This window comes from Eptatretus burgeri, chromosome 11, assembly GCF_056783735.1.
Source record: "Eptatretus burgeri isolate ZD-2024b chromosome 11, Ebu_testis_v1, whole genome shotgun sequence".
NCBI classification, from domain to species: domain Eukaryota; kingdom Metazoa; phylum Chordata; class Myxini; order Myxiniformes; family Myxinidae; genus Eptatretus; species Eptatretus burgeri.
In genome coordinates this window covers 8063278-8089687 of record NC_140971.1, presented here as the reverse complement: position 1 = coordinate 8089687, position 26410 = coordinate 8063278, and the positions used below count along the sequence as shown (strand labels likewise).

Below are 26410 nucleotides of genomic sequence, written 5' to 3'. Positions count from 1 at the left end.
AGACCAGAATGATGGCACCACACTTCTACCCAAGCTTGACCACGATACTCTTCCACCCCACTCTGTCCTCAGCCAACTCTCTCCACTCTCCAAGCACCCCTACCTCACAGATATCCCCCACACAATCTTCCTATCTCAACCACTATTCCTCCTGCCTTGCTCCCTCAATCTATCCGGTGTCTCCACCATTCGCAACATGCGTCCAGCCCATCTCAACCGGCATTTCACCAATCTCCCCGTCAAACTCATCTGCACACAAATCACCTCTCTCACGTCATCCATCCTCATTATATGCACTCTTCACTCCCGTAATCCTACTGACCCAGTTGTTCTCACAAACCTGCAGCCTGTCATCGCCGCTCAGTGACAGTCTCCAGACCGTAAAGGTAGGCCGGCATTAAACATGACATCAGAACCATCCCTTTCAATTGTATTGATAACTTTGTCTGCCATTACTCCCTCCACCCTTACCCACCTGAATCTTCCTTCGCACTTTTGCCTGGGACTTACCATACCTGGTCACTGATCCCCACAGATAGTCAAACCTATTTTCCTGCCTGATCTGCTTCCACTCCAACATGATATTCATTCCTTTTCTCTGCTGCTTGACCACCATCACACCTCAGTCTTCTCCATTCTCATCTTCAGCCCATGCTTCCCAAATGCCTCCTTCCACTCCCCCAGTACTTCCTGCATCTCCCACCCACTCTCCACCACAACATCCTCCCCATACTCAAGCTCACCAGCTCAATCACCATGATAAACTTGAGTGGGCTGAGAGCGCGTCCCTGCCTCAAACCAATGTTCACGTTGAACTCCTCAGACACCCAAGAACCAACCAAAACTCTTCCCCTCATTTCCTTGTACATCCCCATTATACCAACCTAACTTCTGCTTCTGGCACTCCCATCCATCTCAGTGTCAACATAACCATCCAGAGTGACCAACAAGTACATTGATAAACCAGGAAAGCTTGCTTCTCATGCCAGCGATGGTGCATTTTAAAGAAAAATTTCCAAACAAAAATGCCATCTTGCTGGTGTTCAGAGAAAATATTTCCTTTTAAAATGTTAAACAGAAAGTACATTGCTTTTTGGAGGAACCAACACAGACACGTACATTTGAGTGTGACACAAAGTGCAAGGCTGAGGTTGAGGGGGTACATGAAATACTTTAAAAAAAAAACAGAAAAAAAAGTCATGTACACAAAAATAAAACTAAAAAACAACTAATATTTGCAAATGACAAATGGAGTGTTCATGTCAATAATACATTAATCATTCTTATAACCAAGACAAATTAAAGGGAGGAGAGGGTGTGACCAACGTGCACGATTGGGCGATCTACCTCAGAACAGCAGGCAGAGCGTACCTCTGCGCTTCTACTTCAGGCTCAACCGAGGGAACACTGAGGGCTGGGGGTGGTGCTGGGGGTACAGGAGGGGCACTGCCCACCACCGGGCCTCCACTTCCCCCAGCAGCTACAGTGCCAGAGCTAACATCCCTTAAGGGGCTAGCTGGCCCCACGGATGCTAGTCGGGTCATCTGGTGGGTTACACCTGCAAGGTAATGACATGGCATGTTGTTCATACACATCAATGTCCAAATCCTCTTAAAGCAAAATATAAACACATTTGAACGTTCAATAAAACAATACAGGGTTTGAAACCTTTGTTGCTTGATATATATATATATATATATATATATATATATATATATATATATATATATATATATATATATATATATATATATATATATTTTGTAAGGAGTATATCTATGAGGTGTGAGGAGTATATCCAATCTCTATGAGGTGAATAACGTAGGTGACAAACGGACTCAAATACAAGCTTGTAAAAGTCTTATCATGGACAAACATCAGACAATTCAGTTCTCACTGTGGGGTGTTGCAACATTCCTTAACCAGGGCCACTTCATGTTGATCAAGAGATTGGGGGTGGCATTGGTGACTACAAATACGTCTCTGTAGGATGTCTCAAGTATGTTTTATAAGACTGAAGTCAGGAGATTAAACCACTCAGTACAGGCGAGCGATAATGCGATCCCAAAGTGCAGTGTTGATGATGTGCACGGACATAGACGTTCATAAAAAAATTAAGTGCAGACATTGCTGTTGGGACAGATGGACAAATACCGGCATAACCATCTCGTTCTTGCGTGTGACACTGGTTTAAGAATCTCTTCAAATGATGACAAGATAAATTATTCAGCCCACATCATCAGACTATCACCCTCCACTTCACCAAAACGATCATGCTAACGAATGGTACAATTAGAAATATTGTTCTACACCTCATCTGAAGACTCCAACCTCCCTCTCGGTGAAGTACAAGCAGAATGTACATGTGCCTTGTTTGGCTCGTTTGCCCATTCCATCATTTTGAAGAGATCATGCTGTTTTATAAAGTTATTTCTGGCAAGGGAGACAAGATAACAATTCTCCTGATTGATTGAAACTCTTGGACAACTTGAATTGGCTTTCTTCGTTAACTATCCCAGTCTAATGGTACCTTGTCATTCTCCACTCCCACTACCCTAAACTATTCCAATGATGTGAGGAAGGATTCATACTTGGTGAATGTAAAATCGAGGTGACGGGGCCAAATAGGCAATGTAATTACCATGGTGCAACAGTTAGACACAAAATGGAATGAATGAACAGGAAAAGAAAGAGAGAGAGAGAGAGAGAGAGAGAGAGAGAGAGAGAGAGAGATGTAAGGAAACAGAGTAACATGTAAGAAGAGGGTTGGGTTGGGGTGAGCCGGTTAAATGGGGGTCAGAAAGATCGCAGGTGGAGAAGAACGATAACCTGTTGATCATCCTTCTTCTCCGTTGAGGCACAAAGGCTTTCTCGACAGAGTGAAATTGATTTTTTTTAAGTAACGATTTGGAATGACGGAGGATTTTCTGTGGTTAGCTTTGGATCATGATACGGGGTCAAGCCCAGGAGAGGTTATGGCTGATAAAAACAGCTCGAAATTCGAGAGGCTGAACTCTTCCAGTGTCTGGAAAAAGATCGCTAAGTTTGTGGGTTGATTTTTTCCGGAGTAAAAATAAAACAGAGATTTGATGGGGTTTGAAAGATATGTGCCACTAATCATGATCAGACTGGTATTTTATCAGTTCCAGATCAGCAAGGTGATGCAACTGTTGCCTGTCGGAGGGATGAGGTACTGCACAGCACAATGTGGACTCATCTGTAAAGAGGAAGAGGGTTTTCCAGCACATTGGAGAGGTTTATATGTAGGCGAGGAACACGAGTGGGACCGAGACAATGCCTTGGGGGGCACTCAAGTCTTCATTGGGAGAGAGGAGGCATCGATTCCATCGTAAGCAAGGCGTTGACTGCATAAATGAAGGAATTGTGAAAGCCATCACATATGAGGACTGTCTTGTATGTGGAAAGTAGAGCAGGATGTTATATGGTGACTAACACATAGCCATGACGAAACTTGAGAACACATGTTTGGCCAATTTATAAAGTATATCGACCTGGGTCATGTGCAAATTTACATGCAGATTATGGAGACATAATTCAGATGAGATTTTCAAGGATCGCTCAGTTCAGGTGAGGTCAATTACACTCGATTGAGTTTTTTTTCCTCAATAGGAATGCTTTGCATACACATGACAAATTTATTAACTGCAAATGTGTAGTATATTCAAGTTTAAAAGTTGTTGCTTAACCTTCTGTGACAAGCGAACGAACAAATGCACCTCAGGAAGATAGGGAAGCGACATGAACCTTGGAGGTAACGAAAAAGCACAAAAGTTACCTTCTCTTTGGAAGAACAGGCAGAAAATGTCTGGGAGCTTTTCCATGAGGATGATTGCCATTTGAACGGCCCCAACAACCACCCGCAGATCAGAACTAGACAGCATAGATGCCAGGTGGCTGTGTAGACAAAAAGGAGCCAAGTCAAATTAAATTGGGAATCATGGCTGGAGTGAGGAAAGAACGGTGAGTGGGTGTCACAGTGAGTGGGTGTAATAGTCAGGGTGACATTTATAAAAACACAAGGGCTTTTAAAATGCCAAGAGGGGCGATTGTTCATTACCTGGAAAGTGGTTGGCTACGCAGCACTTCTGCAAGCAAAGATGCTGGAGCATGGTACAGGACACGTAAAATAGCTCTTAGGCACTTATGTCGAATTGCTGGACCTGCACTCGAGACACAAAGCTCGTAGAGGACACCAAAAAGGCGTCGTACAAAAGGACCAGCTGGCCCACTGTCTGGATCGCGCATAAGGCATGCACGTGCATCTTCAGCTGGAGCAGCAGTAGAACGTTGGCCTAGCAAGAAATACAGAAGGTATTAGAAATGCAGCCTTACTGAACACCAAAAGTATAATATTTAATTGATGATTTTCACCTTTGGCCAAGTGGTGAAATCCAGAGAGACAGAGACGAGACAGAGACGAGACAGAGACAGAGAGACACAGAGAGAGCAAACAGTCAGTGGTAGAAAATGGGATGTGATAATTTGCTCAATACCATGGGGTGGAGGTGGGGAACGTCCCGGCCTACGTTGTACAGGCCTCGCTGTCCCAGTCTGCTCATTAACCTGGCGCATGGCAGACAGATCTACTGTGTAGACCCGTCCAAGTGTGGATAGGCTTACCTCCTCCTCACCTGCCTGGTGAGCCGCCTGCACCCAAAGGTGAGACAGAATGTAGTACCCCTTCTAAAACCTACACCCTTAAAACAACCATGTGCTTGTACATGTAAAGAAACCTTGTTCAATAATGAAAGGAAGACTTGTTACACTGTTGGAAAAGTGGGATATCAGCACGATGTCTGACAGTCAGAATGTACAATGTGGCCAAATGCAAAAAAGTAAAAACCAGAACTTATTACAGGCATTTGGGTCAACAAGTTGTAGGATTCAATGAAAGCGTTGTCGAGCTGATAAATTAATCTCAAACACTTGCTTGCTCTAATGGGGTTTAGAGTACTTTGACGCTCTCACCTCGATGATTCTGCCATCAATGTGAGAGTAAGGAAGCCAGCTTCCCCTGTCATCCTGCCATTCCCACAAGGGGCCACTCCCAGGACCTCCAGATCCTCCTGCACCCCCAAGCCCACTGAGACCACTGCCAGGACCACGCTCTAGCCATGCATCAACTGAAAAAATTCCATCAGTTGGGAGGCTGGGGAGCAGTTCACTGGATGAAAAGGAGGAAAAGAAGATGAATATGGAAGATTGAGACTTAAAATAAATAAATAAAAACAAACAAACAAAGCAAAAAACACCAAATCCCATTTAATAAACCCCAGAAATACAAGGCAGACAAAAACAATACCAAATAAGTGAAGTCAATTCAAACAGCTCCTGCGGACTCCGTGAAACAAGTTCCAATGCATCTCCTACTCTCCCTCGCTCTCTCTCCTTTGTATCTCCCTCCAGCTCTCCACTTGCACGCTCTCTATCCCCCTCTCCACACAACAAGCGTGAAAGAGTGTCAGCAATATCTGTGCAGAAGAGGCAAAAAGAGGGGTGGGAGCCATGTAGGAATCCACAATTTCTGCACCTTGATATCCTACAATATTGGAACTCTTCCCAAATGGCACTCTTAGGCTCCTCATCCATCAACTATCAAGGGCTCACTCACTGTTCTGGAGAAGTTGGGCTGCAAGTGCCGGGCTGCAAGCACAGATCCGTGCCAAAGTGCGTACAACGTTCACAAACATTTGGGAAGAAAGCAGAGGAGGGGAGAGGGATAGCAGACGCTGCAGAGCTGGCAGCAAGTTGGAACCACACAATTCCTGCAGGAGAGCCTGGGTGGGAAGTCAGTTGGTTGATCAATGTATTTGTATGGGGTGAAATAACAGGTAAAAACATATATAAATAAAGGTAAGTGGTTGGGGGAGGTGAGGTGGGGGTTCGGAGAAAAACCAGGAGGATTCAAAATCATTGGGAGTAAAAAAAATAAAAGAAAAAGCAAAACATGTTGGACAATGCCAGTGAAGGACATAAGCTTGTCACCTGATCATGTTGGAAATTTTCCACCAGGCGAGAGAAGCAGAGGCAGGTACTTTCTACAGACTTTTTGTCCTAGGTGGGTGAAAAGGACAACTTCAAACTTTGCAATTCAATAGATCACAATGAATAAGAAAAGGTTGAAAATGACAAAAGATGAAGAAGAAACGAAGACAACAAAAAAAGGAAGGAGGTGGAACAAAAATAAGGAAGAGGAAGACATACGTGATGTGCCAATCGCTGGCAGAGGAGCGGCAGCGAATCAGAGACGAGGTGGAAATCACATGGTCCCAGTGCCTGGCAGCAGTGACTTGCAGTGGCCAGGGCATGGCGCTGGGCATTTATACTGAAGAACTCGAGGTAGAGCAAACTCCCAGCCAATCCTCCCTGGAGATGTTATCGTGCCATTATAACTTGTGCCAGGAGGAATGAAGCAAAAGCAGGAGACTTCATTTTTAATGTAAACTTTTATATGGTGTTTGAGAGGTTGAGGGGAGGAGGCTTACAGCTTGCAGAATCGCCTTGCTGTGCCTCCTTGCCAGCATTTCCAGAGCAGTGAGGGCTTGCTCAGCCACATCCATGCACTGGATTACCTGTAACTGGAGTATGGAGAGTAAAAAATAAAAACAAAAACAAGTTATTGCTTGTGTTGTATAATAAATGCACAAACTCCTCCACAAGCCAAAGTTATTCTGGTGGTGGTGGTGCTGGCGCACAGCAGGAAGCACCTTCTCGACAAGGGCTGGCACTGCATCGACCACAACGGCGGAAGAACGAGGCAAAGCCTCCATCAGGTAAGTGAGAGCCCGGCAGGCATGATGCATCTGAATGGGAAAGGGAAAGAGAAAGGTTAGAAACCAGTCGTTTACATTAGTATTGCATGCTACTGAGGGGTTAAATAGGCTTCATGTAGCACAAAGAGGTTACACAGAGAGTACGTGCAATACCAAAACTTACCATATCAAAATTGTGCTCCATTTGAAGCAAGCTGATCTACAAGGAGAGTTTGGGAAGGAGAGTGAAGCGTTTGTATCATGGATTCACTCTCAATCTTTCACAGAGACATCAACTGAAATCCTGATGAACAATATTAAATGCTGAGTACACTCCCGCTGATTCTCACCAATGCTGGAACAGCATGTTTCACAGGGAAACCACCGAGAGTCTCCTCATTCCCCATGACGAGCAGTTGGCAGAGCTCAATGAGAGACTGAAGCTGCTGGGACTCATCCCCCGATGCCTGCAGCCCTGACACCAACTGCTGGGCTTTGGATGCTGGGGGTTTGGGTGAAGTGAAGCAATAAAGGAAAGGAGAGAAATATTTGCAAAATACGATTTATATTGATGTTGCCAACATTTAGAGAAAGTTTGAATAAAATGTGGAAGGAGGCAAGGGGGATCGAGGTGGTTAAAGACGTACAGTCAAGGGTAAAAATATGGAAAGAAAGTGTGGAACTTACAGCTGCCGGATCCAAGGGTACGGTGGAACAGTTGCTGCATTCTGGGACCAAGAGATCCAAACAATTGGGGAGGCAGGCCTCGAGCTTCCAGCAGAGCTAAGGAAAAAAAACAATCAACCAATCTAATGTATCCGCTAACCGTTTCCCTTCACCACTCTTGCCCAGTGCAAATCGAACAATTAGTGTCCAGAAACAGAAAAGCCAATCACAATTACTCATCGAAATGAAACACCCAAACTGTTTTCTTACCCTGCAAACGTCCCATATCCGAGTCATCCGATTCGCTCTCTCCAGAGGTCCCAGCTCCAACACTCGAACCTGTAGATTGCCATTGATGTCAAAGTCAGCTCAAAGCACCATTGAATGAGTCATCTACTCATTTCTCTCTGAGAGATATGATAATAGTTTTTATAATCGTAATAGAAGACACTAAAAGCTAACTGAAAGCTTTGCCAATTTAGCATTCCCACCTGAACCGCTGGCTTATGATGCTCGGACCCCAGATTCAAATCCCATATACTATACATGTTTGTGCATCGTCTACTAATGTCCTTATAATCCACATTAGTACTTATGCCTGAGATTAATGTTCATGTGAGACAAGAAAAAGCCAAAGACTAATAGCACCATCCTCATGAGCGCACCGTTAATGTTCCAATTTAATGTACTGGAGCAAAGACAGAGGTGTACAACGTGTGTCAAAGGCCAGCTCAAAATGGGCCAGAACATCAATATACAATGGGCGGAAAAAAATCTAAACAAATGAGAAATAAAATACTGCACCTTAAATCTACACACAAAACACCATTGTGTCTCTGTCAATCCCTGTTCCTTATGCACAGCCACATGTTTTAAGTTTCCAACTCCAAACTCGGGGTACAAATACAACTTTACGTGGGGAGTAATGTTGGCAATGTGGCCTCGGTCTCACGCAGAGGTGCGTATGTTCTTGATGTAAATGTGTACCTTATGGCATCTCCTGGTGGTGGTGGAACGGGGTAATTACAATTTCCTTTTTTATCTGGGCAATGCTGAAGTTAAAGCAATCTTCGCAGAGTTAAATTTGTCCCCCTTCCAAACAGGAATAATTGGTCCGTCAGCAAAACGACGGGGAGGCTCTCCAGTTTCTAACATAAGATTTCTCGTCTTACTCATAATTTTCAGCTCTCCCCTTGCCAATCTTCTTTTCCCCCTCCTCCCTTATTCCACCCACGCCCAACACCTTCCACACTTTCCTCCCCCTCTCCCCCCCACACCTTCCACACTTTTCTGCCCCACTCCCCCCCCCCCACATTCCTTGCATCTCCCATCCTTTTCTTCTCTCGTCACTCATAACATTGCACTGAGAAATACGTTACACATCACGCAAACCCCTCTGTACAATCGGCATTCCTCATCCCCAGCACCTCAGATGATATAATTTGTGGAAGTGTTCTTTTATTAACCCCTGTTCCATTGTCTTTTTTGCTCCGATGAAGGGTGAGGCCCGAAACTTCAGCTTCACTTTTATTCACGTCACGATATGGCCAACAAAGAGGTGATGATCTGTGTACAAACCCTTCTTCCTGACAAGATCTGTGGGAATAAAGACGAAGACAATATTCACCCACCCGTAGCCCCTTGTGCAGAGTCATCTGTAGGAGCAAGGCCTCCAACTGCCCCTCCTGCTCCTCCACCTCCTCCGGACCCCTCTCCATCAGCCTCTGCCATGCTCTTGTCCCCACCCCTCTGCCCGGCCCGGCGGCTATGGATGAGGATGATGAAAAAGCAATTGAAACCCATTTAATGGTTGCTTTGCATTAGTGGGAACAGCAGCAAAATACATTTATCAAGTAAAAGGAAAGTTCTGCTGCTTCATAGACAAACAAGTAAAGCAAGTCAAAATGAAAGTATTAGTACGTAGCAGCAATTCAAACATCGAGGATATAACAAAGTGGAACAGGGAGAATGAATAAAACTCAGCTCATTTTCTTTCCCATAACTGAAACAGCCTATAAACATATGAAGGAATCCATCAACACAGCAAATTCATCAATTCCTGTGATGTACATCATTTTGATTGCGATTGCAGACAAGGCAAGTGGGAATGGTGAAAAGCCTCAGGTTTAGCTCCTTCATATTTTATAGACCTCCAAATCAATAGGTTGGGAACATGATTAACATAAAGAACACAAAGTTATAAAGACTATTTAAAATGCTGCACTGTATTATAAAATCACCCGGGAGACGGCAGTACCTGCAACCCCCCCCCGTGGTTTTGCTCCTCCCCCCTCCGCCTCTCTGGCTGGCCCTCTGGCCCGCTTTTGTTCCCACCCCTAACCCCTCCGCGGGAAGGGATTGGTTTCCCTTGCTGGTAGTCCCACCTCTTTTCAGCCCTGAAATAAAGTGGTCAAGTTATTAAGCAGCACATTATAGCTTTGTGCAAATTACATCATGTAATTTGAGAAGCAAAACAAGAGATAAAGGAGGGAAGTATGAATTGTAAAGGGTGCTGGAAGATGACACGAAATTGAGAGAGGAAGATGACAGTCAATTGGAACATCACAGAAGATGCATCATGATGGAACGTAACCGGGTAATTGAGGCTGAAGGCCGGAAGGGCCCGGCCGGCTGGGAGCTGAAGAGACTTCGACTGCTTGGGATCGGTTCTGGGATAGGGGTGGGAGGGGGAGGGGGGTGGAGAGGACAACAACAACAACAATAAAACAATGAATAAAAAGGGCCGAATGGTGAGGGGAAATGAAAATTAATAGCAAAAATGTCATCGTGCATACATCTTTGGCAACCGCTACTCATAGTAATATAACTATCAGGGTCAATCGGAGTACAAGGACGACTTGGTTAAACAGCTTATACTCGAGCTGAGAACAGAATGCAAGCTAGACAACTCAAAAGGTAAGGGTACTCAAAGACCATCCTGTAAGATTTTATCAGGCGAATCAAATGTTCATCATTTAAACCCAAAATTCCACTGAAGAATTCAACAGCTTGTAGCACCAAATTAAACAATCATGAGCACACCTGCTATCCTCGGGACCCCTTTAGCTTGTCACAAAAACGAGCTGTCACTCCGGCCCTCCAGGCGGGAGTACATCCTTTTATCAGAGCCCGGGCCGGAGTATGTGCTCTGGAGTAAGGCTAAGTTACATGCTCATCTGCTGGCCTTGGGTGGCTACTCAAGGCCAGTATTGGGGTTGGAAGCAGAAGGAGAACAGGGCTTCAAACCTCTACATCGACCCAATATTTGTTAAATGTCAATTTTTGAGCTTCTGTGATGTCCACGTTTACTCAATTATTGCAAGACTAACTTGAAAGTATTTTCATAACGTCTCTGATGACTATCCTTCATCCTATTTGCTGACAATTCTAGCATTTCTCCCCCCTCATTGTGATGTAAATATCTTATTGGATACTCTCAGCATCGAACTTCAGCATGTTTCTGAGTGGTTAAAGGGAAACAGATTGTCATGAAATAAAGAAGCCTGGTGTTGGCTTAAAGGGGAACCCAAACGCAATTGTATTTTTTTTCTGAAATCCATTGAAAATCATTAATCACACCTCCTCACGGTCCAATTTGAATGGAAATATTTTTGCCAATTACAAAGCGTATATAAAAAAAGCACCAGTGTTGATTTTCAATTTTGCCAGCGACGCCACATTTTGAAGCCATATAGATCGAAACAGCGGCTTGCATCGAGAAAGTGCATGTCGAGCTTGGATTCCGACACCGATTCCACAGTCATTAACAATGCCATCCATGACACAGACAAACGACTCTCCAGGTCTGAGAGTTTTCACCTTGCACGCCTCCTCTGTGGACACCACCCACAGCTCTTGCACGACAAACAGACTCGACGATACTTGCAACCTCTGCCAGGCCGACGCCGACACACACACACGAAGACGAAGAAGAAGACTTCGCGGTCCTGGCTCCACTTAAACAAGAGCACAACATCGAAGATGTGAAGGATCTCTGGGCCACTCGTGAGAGATCGATCGGCTATTTCCGTGCCGTGGGCCTATTCGAGCAGAACTGACCGGGGAACACAATAACGACGTTGACGAAGGTTCTCAGCATGTTGAAACTGATCAGGAGGATTTTGAAGAAACTAATGGAGAAAAAACAACTTGGTGATGGAAATGCTTTCAGGGAATTGTTGAGCCGTATCGTTTCGAGCCTTGTGCAAGCGATTCAGAGGAAGGCGGCGGAAGTATTCGTGAAGATGAAAATGCTGGTCGTATGTTCACTTCAGATTTGTAGGTTTTGTTTTTCTGTTCAATTGATGGCTTACAAAGGATGTTTTACTTTTTAGAAATCAGTTACATTCCTCAAACAGAAATACCCGTCATCGCCTGACAGCACAGAAACCGCCTCGGCACACTCGGACACAGTAGACAAAATGGGCGATGAATGCTTTGACCAACAGCTGCAGGCTGACCAGGTATCTTGTATGTTACGAGGCCACCCCTTTTCATACTTTCCTGGGACGCCATTTGTGTCTGTGGTCATGTCGTGTTCTGGTGCTGTGGTGCCATGTCCGTGCTGTGTTGCCTTGTTGTGTCGTGTCGTGTCAAAGGTGGAGGGGAGGGGGGACCCTGAAAGTTTTAGCGTCCTCGGTCAAATCCTCTCGGAGGAGGAGATGCTGCATACATACATACATAACTCTCCACCATAAATAGATGGTGGTCCATTTGATTGGCAAAAATTTGTGTCGATAACAGAATATTTTTTTCAGGTGCCTTGTGGTAACTGTCGGGCAATAGCAACAGGAGCTCAATTCACTGCTCAAATCGCCCATGTACATATGCTGGTAGCTGGGTAGAGATGGTGTTGGTTTCGAGCGAAAGCTGTTTCTTCCGCTTAATCGTAGGGATTGAATCCCCTCTCAATCATGGCGCATAATCACATCGAGCCATCTCTGTTGTTTCATATAACAATTCTCTATAAAATGTTCCGAGCACAAAAGTGAACATTTCGTAGGCCTGATCCACACTTGGGTATTTTAGACGAACCTCATCTAATTTATTGTAAATTTAGGGTCTTTCGGCCATTGGTGTAGCATGAAACCATCTCAGTTTGTATTACGACACGAGCACCAATAACGCGACTCGGCATATTTGTGGAAAATCGAAAATTATACCACGATGTCACCTGTAGACAGTACGGATATGGTGGTCGACTTCCTGATGCAATGTCACAGCTAATCTGAAGAATAAGATTTTGACTTTTAATTACAAATTCACTTACTTCACAATTCGGAAATTGGAAAAAGACACATCATATCTCTTTTGTAGGGTATCAAGGTATACAAGAAATGAGCATCATGGTGGTCTGAGAGCGCTTGGGTTCCCCTTTCGCGGTTAGGGTGGTTGGCTTAAGATCTTCGGGTCTTGAGTTCAAGGCCGTTTTTCCATTGAATCAACACCAGGCGGGTTGGACTCAGCCTGTCATACTTCCGAGGTCATGGAAATGAGTACCAACTTGCTGGTAACCAGGGGCCGCACCCCCAGAAAATGATGCAGCCAAGCAGCTATAGGCTGCATACGAACATATAGATTAAAAATGGCCCATAGGGCCAGGACTTGACGAAATTCAACAAGATCGCGTACCAGAGAATATTGAGCGATAATAGGTTAAACACAGTTTTTTTTGGGTTAAACACAGTTTTTCGGGTCAACAAACAAACAACAAAAAAAAAAAAAGCAGGCCCGGTGCGGCTTATATTGCTGACTTCACGTGCGTATTACACGACGCCTACTCATAGGTTTTTTTCTAGAATTGCAATATGAGAGAATAGATCTGAACCCCATAGATCTGAACCCCAAGGTTCAGATCTGCGATGAGAGGACTGTGTAATATTAGAGGCCGAGGAGATTCGTTTTCAATTCCGTTAAATTGTTCACTGTGAATGGTAATTTTTCTGAATATTTGGTGGCATTATGATTCATAAGTGATTATGACTACCATGAAAAAGCGTAGCGAGCACTTACCATGTTAAATTAAAATACCTGTCACCTCCGTAATCCGTAACGGATGTGACCAATTTTTAATCCAGTCAAAGATACTCCCCTCCTCCGTCCGTGTTTCAAATTTGAAAGGAATCTGTTAAGATTTGGCGGAGACATGAATTTTTGAAAATCGGCCCATGCTAAAAGATACGGATTTTCGCGATTTTCAGGAATTTTTCCTGACCTTTGACCTTGACATGCCAAAAGTTATAGGGTTCTATTCTGGTGGCCAATAAGTCCATTGGTGAAGTTCCATGACATTCTGACTCGAAATGCGACCTGTAGAGCGAGACGTACACACAAACGAACAAACAAACAAACTCACAAACTGAACCGACCAACATACTTGACAAAATCGTAGATTTCGTCAAGTAATAAATTAAATTTGGAGGATGCCATTTTTTTTCCCTCTGCAGCCTTTGAAACATTACCCGTGTATTTGTCACCTGCCTCCTCACGTGTTCGTTGTCATCCCTGGTTCCTGCTCATGTTCCTGCCTTCTCCCTGTCGTCCCTGCTCACATGTTAGTCATCCTGCCCATGTGCCCTCGTCGTTTCTGCTCATGCGTCTGTTCATTCTTGCCTCCCTGGTTCGTCGTGCCTGCTTCATCGCAATCCTCCATCAACAAACACCAAGCTAAGGCCTCACCCAGTTGATCGTTTCCCTCCCAGTCTGTGCGTGGCACCTTCAGATTTTATTCTTCTTCTTCCTCCTCCTCCTCCTTATCCTCCACCTCCTAAACCCTCCATCATCCCCACCATCACGATCACCATCTCCTGGTTCTTTTTGGTTAACCCGTTAAGATTTAAGAGCCTCCTGTGCTTCCTGCACGAGTCACCTCCCTTTGGGTTGAACGCAGTAAAAGATCGTTTTGGTTCATCGCACGATTAACTCCCACCGCAACGTGGTCAATATTAATTGACCCATTGACGCTACAGTATTAATAGTTTTAATTGTTTTTGTGACACGATTGTGACATGCAACATTGTTCAACAATGTTGCATTTGTTCCTGCTTGACGGCATGTGGGCTTATTCAGCACGGCCCTCAATGCTTGAATTCAAACCATATCTTTGCCGTATTATATTGTTCCAGTTTGTGATACACTCAAAACAGTTAACCAATCTCCAGATAATTATTGGAGAAGTATATGATAAATTGATGTAGGAGTAGTTACTGGTAATAAATGAGTAACGAGTGTTGCTGCAAAAATATTACATACCAGCCGATTCCTCCTTCAACACCCCATACCCATCACCCGACTCCAACCCCCCCCCCAACCACCCCCATTTGCATTCCTTTCTGTTTTACCTTCCATTTCTCCACCTCACTATTCCCATTATAGGTATCTCATTGCACAAATTGAAGGCCCCCAAGCGACCAGGTGAGTGCATCGAAACGAATGAAACTTTGCAGGTTCATGGTACTCAATGAGTCCTACAACTTTGCCTCAGGATATATTGACCGATTTCGCTTAGGTCAGGGGTCAAAGGTCAATTTGTGCAAAAATCAATAACATGCGAGAGCTGGAGGTGCCTTCGCGCCAAATGTTACTCCTCCTAGGGTTATGGTCGGATGGTCATGAAAATTCACACTAATCGTCCGGAAGACATTGTGCACAAACGATCGAGCCGGATTTTCGATTTAGATCTTTGTTCACCCACAGCACCCCCTCAAACTTTGGGGATTTCCGATTTCAAACCGCATTTTCGGTACTTTTCATTCAAATGGATACCGAGTAGTTATCAGTAGATGGAACTGGATGAGATTTGATATGCATAATCTCAAGGTGATTCCCCATCCACTATATGACATCCATTTTGCTCTATATCTTATAGTTTCCATGCTCGGCGACCCATCGCCGGCTAGCGGCTTGTTTCTATATTTCTGTCTTCATATTTATTTTATTTTATCATAATCCAGTCACAATGACCTGAAATTTTACAAGCCATGGTTTTATTCAGGTCCCTTCACTGTTCTCATATTACGATGCACATTTCTTGTATTTTGTGTTTGATCGATTCAAGAGAGTAAACTGAACTGAACACCAACCCAACCCACCCCACCCCCTCACCTTGCCAATGCCTGTGGCTCTACTGAGGCGGCTTGGCCAATCAAATCGCGGTACAGTCGGTGCAACTGGCTCACGTCGGGGACTAGGGCTTGATCCTGACTTGCGACCTCCGACTTCCTGCTGAGGCTGGGGTTCAGGCAGAAAAATGTTTGGATTTGATGGCAGTCAAAGTATGATGAAGATGTAACATGATGGTCAATCAAATGCCTTCATCCAATTCCATCAAAATACATTTGGTAAAAATCTGCCATTATAGTTGGTGGAAGCAATATAAAAAAAAAAATGTTAAAGCAATGCTATTCAGTGCTAACGCGAGAGCATTTTCGGTGCGACATGAGCAGAACATTTCAAAAAAAGATCCAGACAGACAGTGGAACAAACATGGATCGCAAGAAGCACATCAAATGGATAGTTTTCACGAATGGAGAAAAAAAAAAGCCTCTGGCCATCGGCTGCAGAGGCATAAAAACAAACAGATTTGTTGGGGATCTCAAGGTGGCTCCATTTATCATTGTGCATCCTTCTGCATCTTGGTTTCATGTCGTGTTCAAATCACAAAGTTATTGTAATTGTGCTTGTTCGCATAATACAGGTGGCAGGTAAGAGTCCTCATCTTTGCCTCTCATCCCATTTGGCCTCTCTGAGTCTCGATAATTCAATAACTGAATGAATGGATGAATAGCACACAGCGTCCAGGAAAACACGATGGTCAATCCTCTCACCGCTGGAACGTCTCCTGAACTCCTTCTGTTACCTCTCACTCCACTCGCACCTGCTCTCTCTTCTCCAACAACCAAGGTCCCTGAAACTGAAAACTCCCCTCCTGCTTTCCCTGTTCCTCGTGTCTCCCTTCCCTGCGAAATGGCACACAGATACCCCAACAGCTCAAAACCTCGGAAATGATGATCAAGAGCTGTCTCGTCACAATCAATGCCTTCTTCTCAATGTTCTCTTCTCCCCAATGTTACACTTAAACCTGATATTTCATCAAAAGATAGTCTCAAGGTCCTTATTCATTATCGCTATTCCCTCCAAAATACCTTCCACATCTCGACCTCCCTCTCTCTCTTTCTTTGCATAAGTCCAGCAAACCAATCCTCCCAATACAGATTGTGTTACAATCACATCTCCCTCTCTCTCTCGATTGCTTCACCAACCAAGCCCCCCCGTCTTACCTCCTTGCCCTGTCCGGTTCCTCCCCCCCCCCGCCCGCCTCTCCTTTTGGGGGGCGTGGCCACTGCCCGTCCTTGGCCGCGCCCCCGGCCGCGGCCCCGTCCCCGGCTCCTCGAGGGGCTTGTCGAGATGACCACAGAGGAAGAGGAAGAATGCAATCTTAAATAAATGGAAAGAACAAGATAATTAAATGACCTATTGAAAAAAAAACTAAAAAAATACAGGTTGTTTCAAAAAGATTGATACAACTTTGACTTCCTGCCATTTCTTTGTTTTTTGACCTATACCATTTTCCTTTTCAGCGTTTGGTGGTGTTATCGTGGTATTTGTTCCCTGAGATTTCTAGCTCCGTAGCTCAACTGTGCCATTGACAGTAAAACAAAAGACAAAAGTGGTGGCTCCGTGGTATGAGACTAAATCATATGTTGACACCCACCAGAGGTTCTTCCGGGATACGACCTCAGAACACGTGATGACCCACAAACTGTGCCGTTCAACGTGTTGTGAAACATTTTGAGCACAAAGGTGCAGCGTACGACCAGAGCAAGGGCAACAGGGGCAGGCCAGCATCAGTAACCAAGAGCCAAGCCAACACCAACACCATGCGGGATACTGCAATGGACAGTCTCAAGAAATCCCACCGCCGGTGCTCCCGGGAGCTCGGCATCAAACAAACATCAGTCTGGCGTATCCTCACAAAGGAACTGAAGCTGTTTCCACACATCTTTATTAGGCATAAACCGAGTCAAGATGTCATGAGAAGGAGACTTGATATGTGCAATTGGCTCAGTGACAGGATGGAGCGGTACCCAAACTGGATCAACCTGATCTGGTTCAGTGGTGAAGCCCATTTCCACTTGAACGGTGCCATCAACAACCACAACATTTTCTGGGGGGGGGGGGGCAGAACAACCTGAGCAGATCACTGAAAGGTACCTGAAGGGGCCGAAGGTCACATGCTTCAGGGCCTTCAATGCCAGATGGGAAACGCTAGGGCCCTACTGGTTTGAGAATGACAACAGCAGGATGACTACGATCAACAGTGAGCGCTACCGGGCCATGCTCCAGAAGTTGCATAATGATAGAGCCCAAAAGGTCATTCCAAACCAGCTCAGCATGACCTGGTTTATTCAGGATAGTGCACCCCTGCATACAGCTGGTGACACCATCACTTTCCTACGGAAGCTCTTCAGAAACCGCCTCGTTGTCCTGGGTACCACTCATGACTGGGCACCCCATAGCCCAGATTTGAACCTTCTGGACGACTGGTTCTGGGGGGTTTCCAAGGGCTCTGTCTTTGCCAACCACCCTGCCACAATGGATGATCTGAAGCATGAGGTGTCAGACTAACTCCAGGCAGTGCCACATGAGACATACAGGAAAGTGGGACAGAACTTTCGAGTCAGGATCAATGCCTGTCTGAACCACGGAGGAGCACACATGGAGAACGTCAATTACAAGGATTTTGCGTGAATGCCAATTTCAGACCTTGGGCTCTCACCAACTCAAGCAGTGACTTACTGCAATAGCAATCAGTGATAGAAAATTCCATGTCATGAGCTTTCAAGTAAATAAACACTTAAAGTTGCATCACTCTTTTTGAAACACCATGTATAGAAATGAAATTATTTGCAAAATGTTAGCTATTCATGTTGGGGGAGAGGGAGGGGGGGTTATGTGGGTATTTGGGGTTATAGGGGGGAGGAAAAGTTCAAACAAAATCTTCAAACCAAACCTTATCTCAAGTTTGTCTTCTAACGATCCAAGCATGAGGAAGATTTATGCCATAATGCAAAGACACACAAAACGGGGATGCTACGAGTGCACGTCAAACCTGCGTACGCTCCTTGACAAGTGTTTGCATGAAAATTGTGATTAGTTATACTCGAGATTCAATCATTTTTGCTGATATTTCTCTATCAGTGATGAGCATGCACACTTTCAGAACTCACAAGACTGATAAAGACACAATAACACACCGCTAAAGTACCAAATTGGGGATCACAAAATTATATATATATATATATATATATATATATATATATATATATATATATATATATATATATATATATATATATCGCTGAAAACTACTGTACCTTGCCATCGCACATAAATAAATGTACTGTACATTTGCCAAGAGGCATCATGGAAGTGCGAACTGCGAAATTAAATTCGATGTTATTCGTTCAATGGATACTGGTAGTAATGGTTGCCGGGTTATTAAGTTTGCCTCTGATCAATAAATATGCCAACGTTCATTGAAGGAGGAGGAGGATGGGGAAGACGATGATATACCGCCACCTTCTGGAAAAGGTTAATTTTTATTATTAAAGTATGCACGGTAATTGTTTTTTTTTTCTTAAATAACTATCGTAGGAGTAAAAAAGTGAAATAAATAAGCGAAGAGGTGACATTCAGAATGCATCCTTCCCCCACCCCTTATTCCATTAACTCTGATGAGAAAAACTGCTTTGATGTTAGTCGTTTCGACATATGTCATACTTTTCAGGAATGTATCCCCAAAGTAAACTGGCATCTTACAAGTGTGCGCGCACGTGTGAGTGCAAATGCAAATACGTGCGTACACTTCCATTGTGGATCTGCCTTTACTTCCTTGATGGTCAGAGAGGTTGGTGACAGAAGCGAAGTATTATTTAAAAAAAAATAATTATACATTTATATTGATTGACGACGATGCCGTTATCAAGCTAAATGCATACAAGTGATGATGAGGGATCTTTTTTGCAAGTGCATCACTGGCGATAAGCACTTCAAAAAGAATAGGCCGCACAAGTTCAACGCAGTAACCATCTGCAGGTATAAGCGCAAACACATAATCAAAGGCGTTTTGAGATGGCACAGGCACCGACTCATGTGATCACCCATGCCGGCATGATTCTGAAGGTGCTAAATAAAACCACATCGTATGATTGCCGTGCAGAGGCAGACACATCAACCCACTTTACAGTGTCGAAAGTGAAGCGTTTATAACTACTGTTTCATGCATCAGAACCGAAGTTTCACAAATCAAAAGCAACAATAGTACTGTACGCAATGGTCACGTCATAATTTGGATTGTATTACCAATACATGTTGAGGGCGCGATGCTGGCAGAAAGGCCTAGAAGTACGCATACTCGCCTCAAAGCTTCTAGCCTGGGTATGATTGCTGAGCCAGCTATGAACTGACATCCCATTGTTTTCCAGGCAAGGTGATTCATCAATGCGTGTGCCGTCCTTTGGATGGACCTTAAACTGGGTGTCACATCAATCCGTATTAGTTGGTGAATGTTCAAGATCCCACAGTGTCCTTCACGAAGAGTAAGTGAGCTATTGCTGGCAGCATGAACAAATTACTGCCTTAACCTGCGGAGGGTACCACATCAGCAGCACAGCTGCACCCTTAGCCAATGATGATACCTCGAAGTCTTGTGGAGGACGAAGACAAAGAAAAAAAAAAAAAGGGATGGTGCTGTGATGATTGGCTATCATCCTTATAGTATTATTTGTGACTTTGTAATGCCTTTAAAGTTATAGGAACACGGCAATGCAAATAACAAGCCCACCCGCCTCCCCCTCCCCCTGACTGTAAGGCAATATTATTCGTCAGACCTTACCACTTATTCAAGTTATAAATCTGCTTGAAATGTCATTGTACATGAAACCAACCATTGCCAATGACCCGAGGTGTGGATGTCAGCGGAAAATAAATGGTAAAAGATAATTCGTTTTTTGGGTTATAGTTTACATAAATAAGCTCTGGCTTCTTTCTAATTACCAATCAAGCTCAAAACACCCAAAGGTAAGAAAACAAATCGTTGCTTCACACTAATAAATCATGGTTTTGAAACATAAAACGGTAAATAAATATAAAGGTCAAATCTGTCGAAGCAGCAAGAGCTCGATTTATTATACAATGCTTTGACAAAATCAAATTTACTTTTTGGGTGTAGCACGAGCCTAACTGCTGTCCTCTACGCACATATGGACTATAACGAGTGCAATTTTATCATCTCTCGTCTTCGAACTTACACCTGGATACCCTGAAAAGCCAGATGTTACCGATACAAGGTAAAATCCCAAAACGAGTTTAAATGGATAGTCGACGAGACAAGAGTGTGGAATGGTAAAAGGAGCGAGGAGAGAAGAAAAATAAAGAACAATGGCAGTACGAGACCAATTAATATCACAAGGTTGGCTTTCTCAGGTGTAACCACAAATTCAGCCACAATGCCGTGGTGATGTGAAGAGCAAGTTCAGCGCACCTGCTGGTTGACTGCCCCCCCCGGGTTGCCTTGACAACTGGATGCTGAGCAATAGAAGACTCAGCAAGCTTTCTCTTCGCCTGGCGACTGCACGTGGGGAGAAATTTTCTTTAAATAAATAAATAAAACCCATGGAATAGGTAAATTTAAGAAAGGAAAATATATCTTAAAAAAACAACAAGCAAGCAAACAAGACAATAATCTAAAATAAATAAATAAATAAAACAGAAACAAAGTGATAAAAATACATTACATAATCAGAGGTTTTGAGACAAAAAGTAATTGAAAGCAAAAGGTGGAGAAGGTCATAATAATCAAGAGGAGGACAACCTTGAACGTCTGAGAGTTGGCGGAGAATGCTGCTCAGCTGGTTCGCTCATTTGGCTCCTCCCTCGCTCATGCCCCTGAATGAGTTTACAGTACCCGTCGAAAAGCACTCACCCTCTGAGACAGGAAGAAGAAGTACACATTAGAAAAACCATGTCCACCCAATCACAAACAAACATGACGATCAGGACTCTCCGCAAAATCTGAGGACTCCAAGGAATCATCACCATGTGGTCAACTGAGCGATGCTAAAAGGACGTACAGCACACATCATTTGCTTTAGATGAGGAAGTCATTTTAGCCACAAAAGTACGATTTATACTTCAACACAAATATGGCATTTCTACCAGATATCAACGCCTGTTCTTTCAAACCACTCGTACAAAGCAACCTTTCCTTGCTCAAATCTCTTTCAACATCTCTCATACTGAATGTGGTGTCCATTGAAAAAGGTAGCGGTTACCACAAGATGGCCTGGTTCCCAAATCGGACAACCAGCCTTGCGTTTCGTCACGGCCGTGCGCATGCCGACTAAATGCAAATCAAATGCTTTAACCGCTCCGTAGGAGAAACATCTGATACAAAGGTCAAACCACCGCAGGTGTCATGGAAAAATAAAACCATGCACAGCATGTTGTGCTTTCTTTCCTCTGTCTGCCATAGCAGTTCTCAAGCTCGCTGGAAGGGCTTTCCCAAGCACATTGGACAATAGAAGATTGGCAGTCATGCCGTGAAAATATCTAAAGCGTCGTGGATTATGTCTCACAAAGTCAAACAAACACGCATGGATAAGTAAACACCATCGACAAACAGCATGTAGCTCCACCAAGATAATGATTACACATCCTACATTGAGGAGTCAGGATGGTCGGGACAGGGCATGTCAGAACCAAAGTGCTTACCTAGATAACCCCTTTGGAATCAGGAAACGAGTAAAAGTTTTGCCGGTGCAAATTTAAAGATGTTGGACTGAAGGAGCAGACAAAGTGATGGAGTTTCATTTTCTACAATGTCTGGAGCTCATTGAATAACTTGGATGTGCACTTCCATCACAGGCAGGATGGAGTGTTGCGCTGGAAAAGCAAACTGTCAGGATAGACTGGTGACATGCACACTCGTCTTTCGACTGTAATGGCATGGTTTTTAATCTCGACCCAGCTATAAACTCTCACCCTGGTGTTTCACATGCAGAGCGACGTATTAATGGACACATGGTCAACTGAAAGGACGTTAAAACAGAGGAACCGTCTACCAGCACTGATTGATGGTGGATCTCATAGATCTCACAGTGACTCACAAATAATAGGTGCGTTATCACTACACCATGACAGCATTAAAATTTCTTGTCATCTGAATGTCAGTGCTGACCAGCTAATTCATGAAAGACCCAAGTCAAAAAAAAAAAAAAAGCTTCCTGGGTCATCCCAGGTAGTGGTAGTAGTCGTAGTAGATCCCTCAAGTTGTTCTGCATGCCATTTGTGAATCAAGTCATCTGTTTGTAAAGATTTTAATTAAAATGAATTATGTTCGGCCTCCATGCTTCTTTTGCCATTTGCCAAATGTCAGATCAAGGGTTTGTCCTTCAATGATTGATGGCCATCGCAACTGCCGCACATCACAAAAAATACTGCAGGTAAAGGGAACTTACTACGAGACTTCCCAATGAGCGGCTTACAAAACTAAACTTTACAACTGCTCGGGCTCCAGGGTTTGAAGCAAGGACAACAGTCATGTTTAGCAGACCAGAAATGGAAAAGCAGATGACCAACCTTGAAAGGGGATACGAGGATCGATTGGACCTTGAACATGTTCGAAAGCATCCCAAATCTCAGAAATATAAAATCACATTCTCAGTGACACAAAAATAAATACTAGATAGCGGAGGGCACGTGTAAAAGCACAAATCTCATCCTGTGCAGATTGTCATGTGGCTTTGTATACAAGACTTATTTCTAGGAAAGGTTTGCAAAAAGGAATCCATTTACAACAGATCATCGATTGAATAAACAGGGTTGGCAGGACATCCCAGAAGTGTGTGCACTCGCCTCTAAGCTGTCTCGCCTGGGTTTGAATTTCAACCCAGCCACAAAAGGTCGTCCTGGTGTTTGGCATGCAAGGCAAAGAATCAATGTGCGTGTCATCCATCAGATGCGTGTTAAACCGGAGGGGGCATCTGCCATGAATGGACATCAAAGATCCAATGATTTACTTCATGAAGAAGGTCAAGTCAGATGGGTTAGGATTGACGTGGAGATAGATATCGATATAGAAAGGAACCTGTTTGCTAGCATTAGGTGGTGGACGCTAAATATCCCATGTCTTCTTGCATGAAGAGGTGAGTCATCACCAGCATCCTCAATAAATTAAAACTCCCTGCACTTCCAATCGAGTGTCCTGCGTCAGTGGTGGCCGGTGCAGGTCCAGGATCGATTCCACTGTAGAAGCGTTTCTCAACCAATCGTGATGTGCCCTGGAACGCTGCAAAGGGCATGACCTCCCAATTTAATAATGGAATAAAGACGATGCTGGTGGTCCATCTGTTATCGATGTACATCATTCAGTATATTGGGATGTACGTCGACGAATCATTTCAGAAATAACGCTTTTTAAAATAATTTTTTGATCGACACATTGATGATGAAGGTTGGGACCAAAGCAGCTCTTCATTTTTAGAGAACCCCACTGGAGGTTACAGTGGCATGTACACCATCATGCAGACCCCTCCCCTACCCCTACAGTACAAATGCGTAGAAAATGGTCAACGACAATCAAGTCAAAACTTGCACCAGCCCAAATAAGAAGACTTCCTCAATTTACCAAAACGAGGGAGGTCGACGCATCCACCATCCGACATGAGCCTCTACTCAAACCCGTCACAGCCACGTCAATAAAATAAAACAATAAAATAATAAAATAAATCCAAAATCACCAAGGCACATACACCAGTCGTCTGGTCAAGTTCATGACTGGCTCCTTCACATGAAGATGAACTCTCATACAGATTCGTTCTTGTAGTCTGATGAAACGCCGCCTGTATCAACCGTGAAACAAAACAGTTAAAAATCGCAAGACGACAAACCTTGGATCGTGGAAAAATAGCAAACGAGAAGATTTTACACAAATTAATCAATCTCAAAGCAAAAGGAGGAAAACCACAAACCTTCCTCCAAGGAGGATCCTGCACAGTTAACAACCTGTTAACCTGGAGGTTGGAGGTTCTCTCTCTATCGAGTGCAGCCTGTGGCTGCTGGATGCATCATTGGTTGGGACGCGGCTATGCCGCTGATGCAGTGTCCCCCTTACCAGTACACACTGGTACTCATTTTGGCGGCCGCGGAAGGATGACAGGCCGAGTCAACCGGCTGGTGTATTAATTCAGCGACCCAACGGGGCTTGAACTCAGGACCCTAGGATCCCAAGCCACCACCCTAACCACTAAGCCAACAACAGGCTTGGTTGGAGGTTAAACCGGCAAACACTGCAGAGTGCTATGATCACCTTCCTGCGGTACGACGGTCGTTTCTCACCTGACGTGTATATAGCCCGGTGTTGGCTCGGTGGTTAGGGTGACGGCTTGGGATCCTAGGGTCCCGAGTTCAAGCCCCGTCGGCCGCTCAATTAATACACCAGGAGGTTGACTCAGCCTGTCATCCTTCCGAGGTCGGCGAAATGAGTACTAGTTCAGGGGCACTGCATCAGCGACACAGTGGCGCTTCAAGAAATGATAGCTCCCCTAACAGCTAAGCTGCCATACGACCACCACCACCACCACCACCTGACGTGTTATTCTCGATCTAGGACCCACACCGGCAATCAGTATTCCGCAAATCCATGACGTAGTGACGATTCATCGAGTCAGGGGAGATTGAAGGGGAAACTTAACCAGCCAAGGCCACGGGCCTACCTGGAAACACGAGTGGAACAGAGTTGCATGGAACGAGTGCGATCGTCACATCAATGGACGACGCTGATCATCAGGTTAATGATTTATACACAACACAATTAGCACAGAGTTTAATAAATAACAACAAAAAAACACACAGCGACACAGCCGCCTAGGCCTCAAGCGTTAGTCTTTACAAACCCAAGCTCCGAACTCCCAAAGAACGCCTGTGACAACCAAGTTAGTGAGGATAACGATTGTTGTGTGGGATATTATAACGACCAATCGGTTGAGGTGACAACGAACGAGTCGCTTGGAATGACGAGCGGGGAAATGCGTGAGGAGAAAGAAAAAAAAAAAAAAAAAAAAAAACACACGAGCCGACCTGCCAGGGAACAGGCACAAGCAAATCACCATCATTGCAAAAACGATAAATCGCTAGTTAATATGCTTACTAGGTTGAACAGACGAGGCAGAACGAATTGTAAAAACAAGGCCCAGGGCTTCGGTATTCACACGCAGAGACCCTCAAACGTAATATCCCGAAATACACAAAAGCACGACATGATTATTATTATTATACATCGTTATTATTATTATTATTATTAACACAGTATCTGTAGTTATTGCTGTGGTAAATTACCACCAGTTTTGCCGTTTTCGTTGTTATTGTCTCTTATACTAACAGAAAGAGTGGGTGAGGTGGGGGGGAGGTTGAAATAATTCACCTCAGCAAAGCGACGACAGTATTACGTGACATCAGCTCTTCACACCCACAACTTACCAGTTATATTTTCGAAAAAAAAATTATTTCTTATGGCGGGTTATTATTTACTTCCGTCTCGTTCACCTACGCAGATCTCTCCCCTTCTCCTTCAACCGGCGGCAATCAGCAGGCCGCGACGTGATGACGTCACGCGGCGTGCGAGATGACGATACATATGACGTGTTGAGTGAATTGTTTACATCCATTTGCGTGCGTCGTGCTGATGTTTAACAGAAGCCTGCTCTGATGGACGTTGTGTTCACGATCCGTGTAACCGATGGATGATATTAATCTCAGAGCTCAAAATGGATGGACACTAAAAAATTTTTTTTTATAAACGCCAATAGAAGACTACCGACCGTCGTGTGGCAATACACCGCTTTAAAAGCTGACTTTAATTTTTTAACAAAAACTTACAAATGGACTGAATTGTAGCTAAGCATAAAAAAATA

At 44.2% G+C, this 26410-nt stretch overlaps 1 protein-coding gene across 13 annotated transcripts in view; it reads right to left on the bottom strand.

Annotated features, from left to right (window-relative positions):
* The window catches only part of TRIP12 (thyroid hormone receptor interactor 12), a 94354-nt gene extending 68170 nt beyond the window's left edge, over window positions 1–26184 (bottom strand). For 4 of the 13 annotated variants that reach the window (XM_085845079.1, XM_085845080.1, XM_085845070.1 and 1 more), the window contains exons 1-24: window positions 26047–26183; window positions 21313–21426; window positions 20983–21069; window positions 16718–16874; window positions 16265–16396; window positions 15543–15668; window positions 10033–10108; window positions 9697–9835; window positions 9071–9204; window positions 7710–7778; window positions 7461–7556; window positions 7124–7275; window positions 6958–6993; window positions 6729–6824; window positions 6507–6599; window positions 6226–6387; window positions 6007–6075; window positions 5633–5798; window positions 5324–5492; window positions 4990–5185; window positions 4515–4668; window positions 4079–4313; window positions 3797–3915; window positions 1348–1558 (exon numbers count right to left, since the gene is read on the bottom strand). In XM_085845079.1, the coding sequence (XP_085701205.1) occupies window positions 1348–1558; window positions 3797–3915; window positions 4079–4313; window positions 4515–4668; window positions 4990–5185; window positions 5324–5492; window positions 5633–5798; window positions 6007–6075; window positions 6226–6387; window positions 6507–6599; window positions 6729–6824; window positions 6958–6993; window positions 7124–7275; window positions 7461–7556; window positions 7710–7778; window positions 9071–9204; window positions 9697–9835; window positions 10033–10108; window positions 15543–15668; window positions 16265–16396; window positions 16718–16874; window positions 20983–21069; window positions 21313–21362 (2924 nt within the window). In that variant the 5' untranslated portion in view covers window positions 21363–21426; window positions 26047–26183. Of the gene's footprint in view, window positions 1–1347; window positions 1559–3796; window positions 3916–4078; window positions 4314–4514; window positions 4669–4989; window positions 5186–5323; window positions 5493–5632; window positions 5799–6006; window positions 6076–6225; window positions 6388–6506; window positions 6600–6728; window positions 6825–6957; window positions 6994–7123; window positions 7276–7460; window positions 7557–7709; window positions 7779–9070; window positions 9205–9696; window positions 9836–10032; window positions 10109–15542; window positions 15669–16264; window positions 16397–16717; window positions 16875–20982; window positions 21070–21312; window positions 21427–24238; window positions 24327–25647; window positions 25667–25920 lie in introns of those variants that run through there. The other 9 variants (XM_085845082.1, XM_085845081.1, XM_085845073.1 and 6 more) reach the window with 9 other exon arrangements.
* Window positions 26185–26410: the final 226 nt, after the last annotated feature.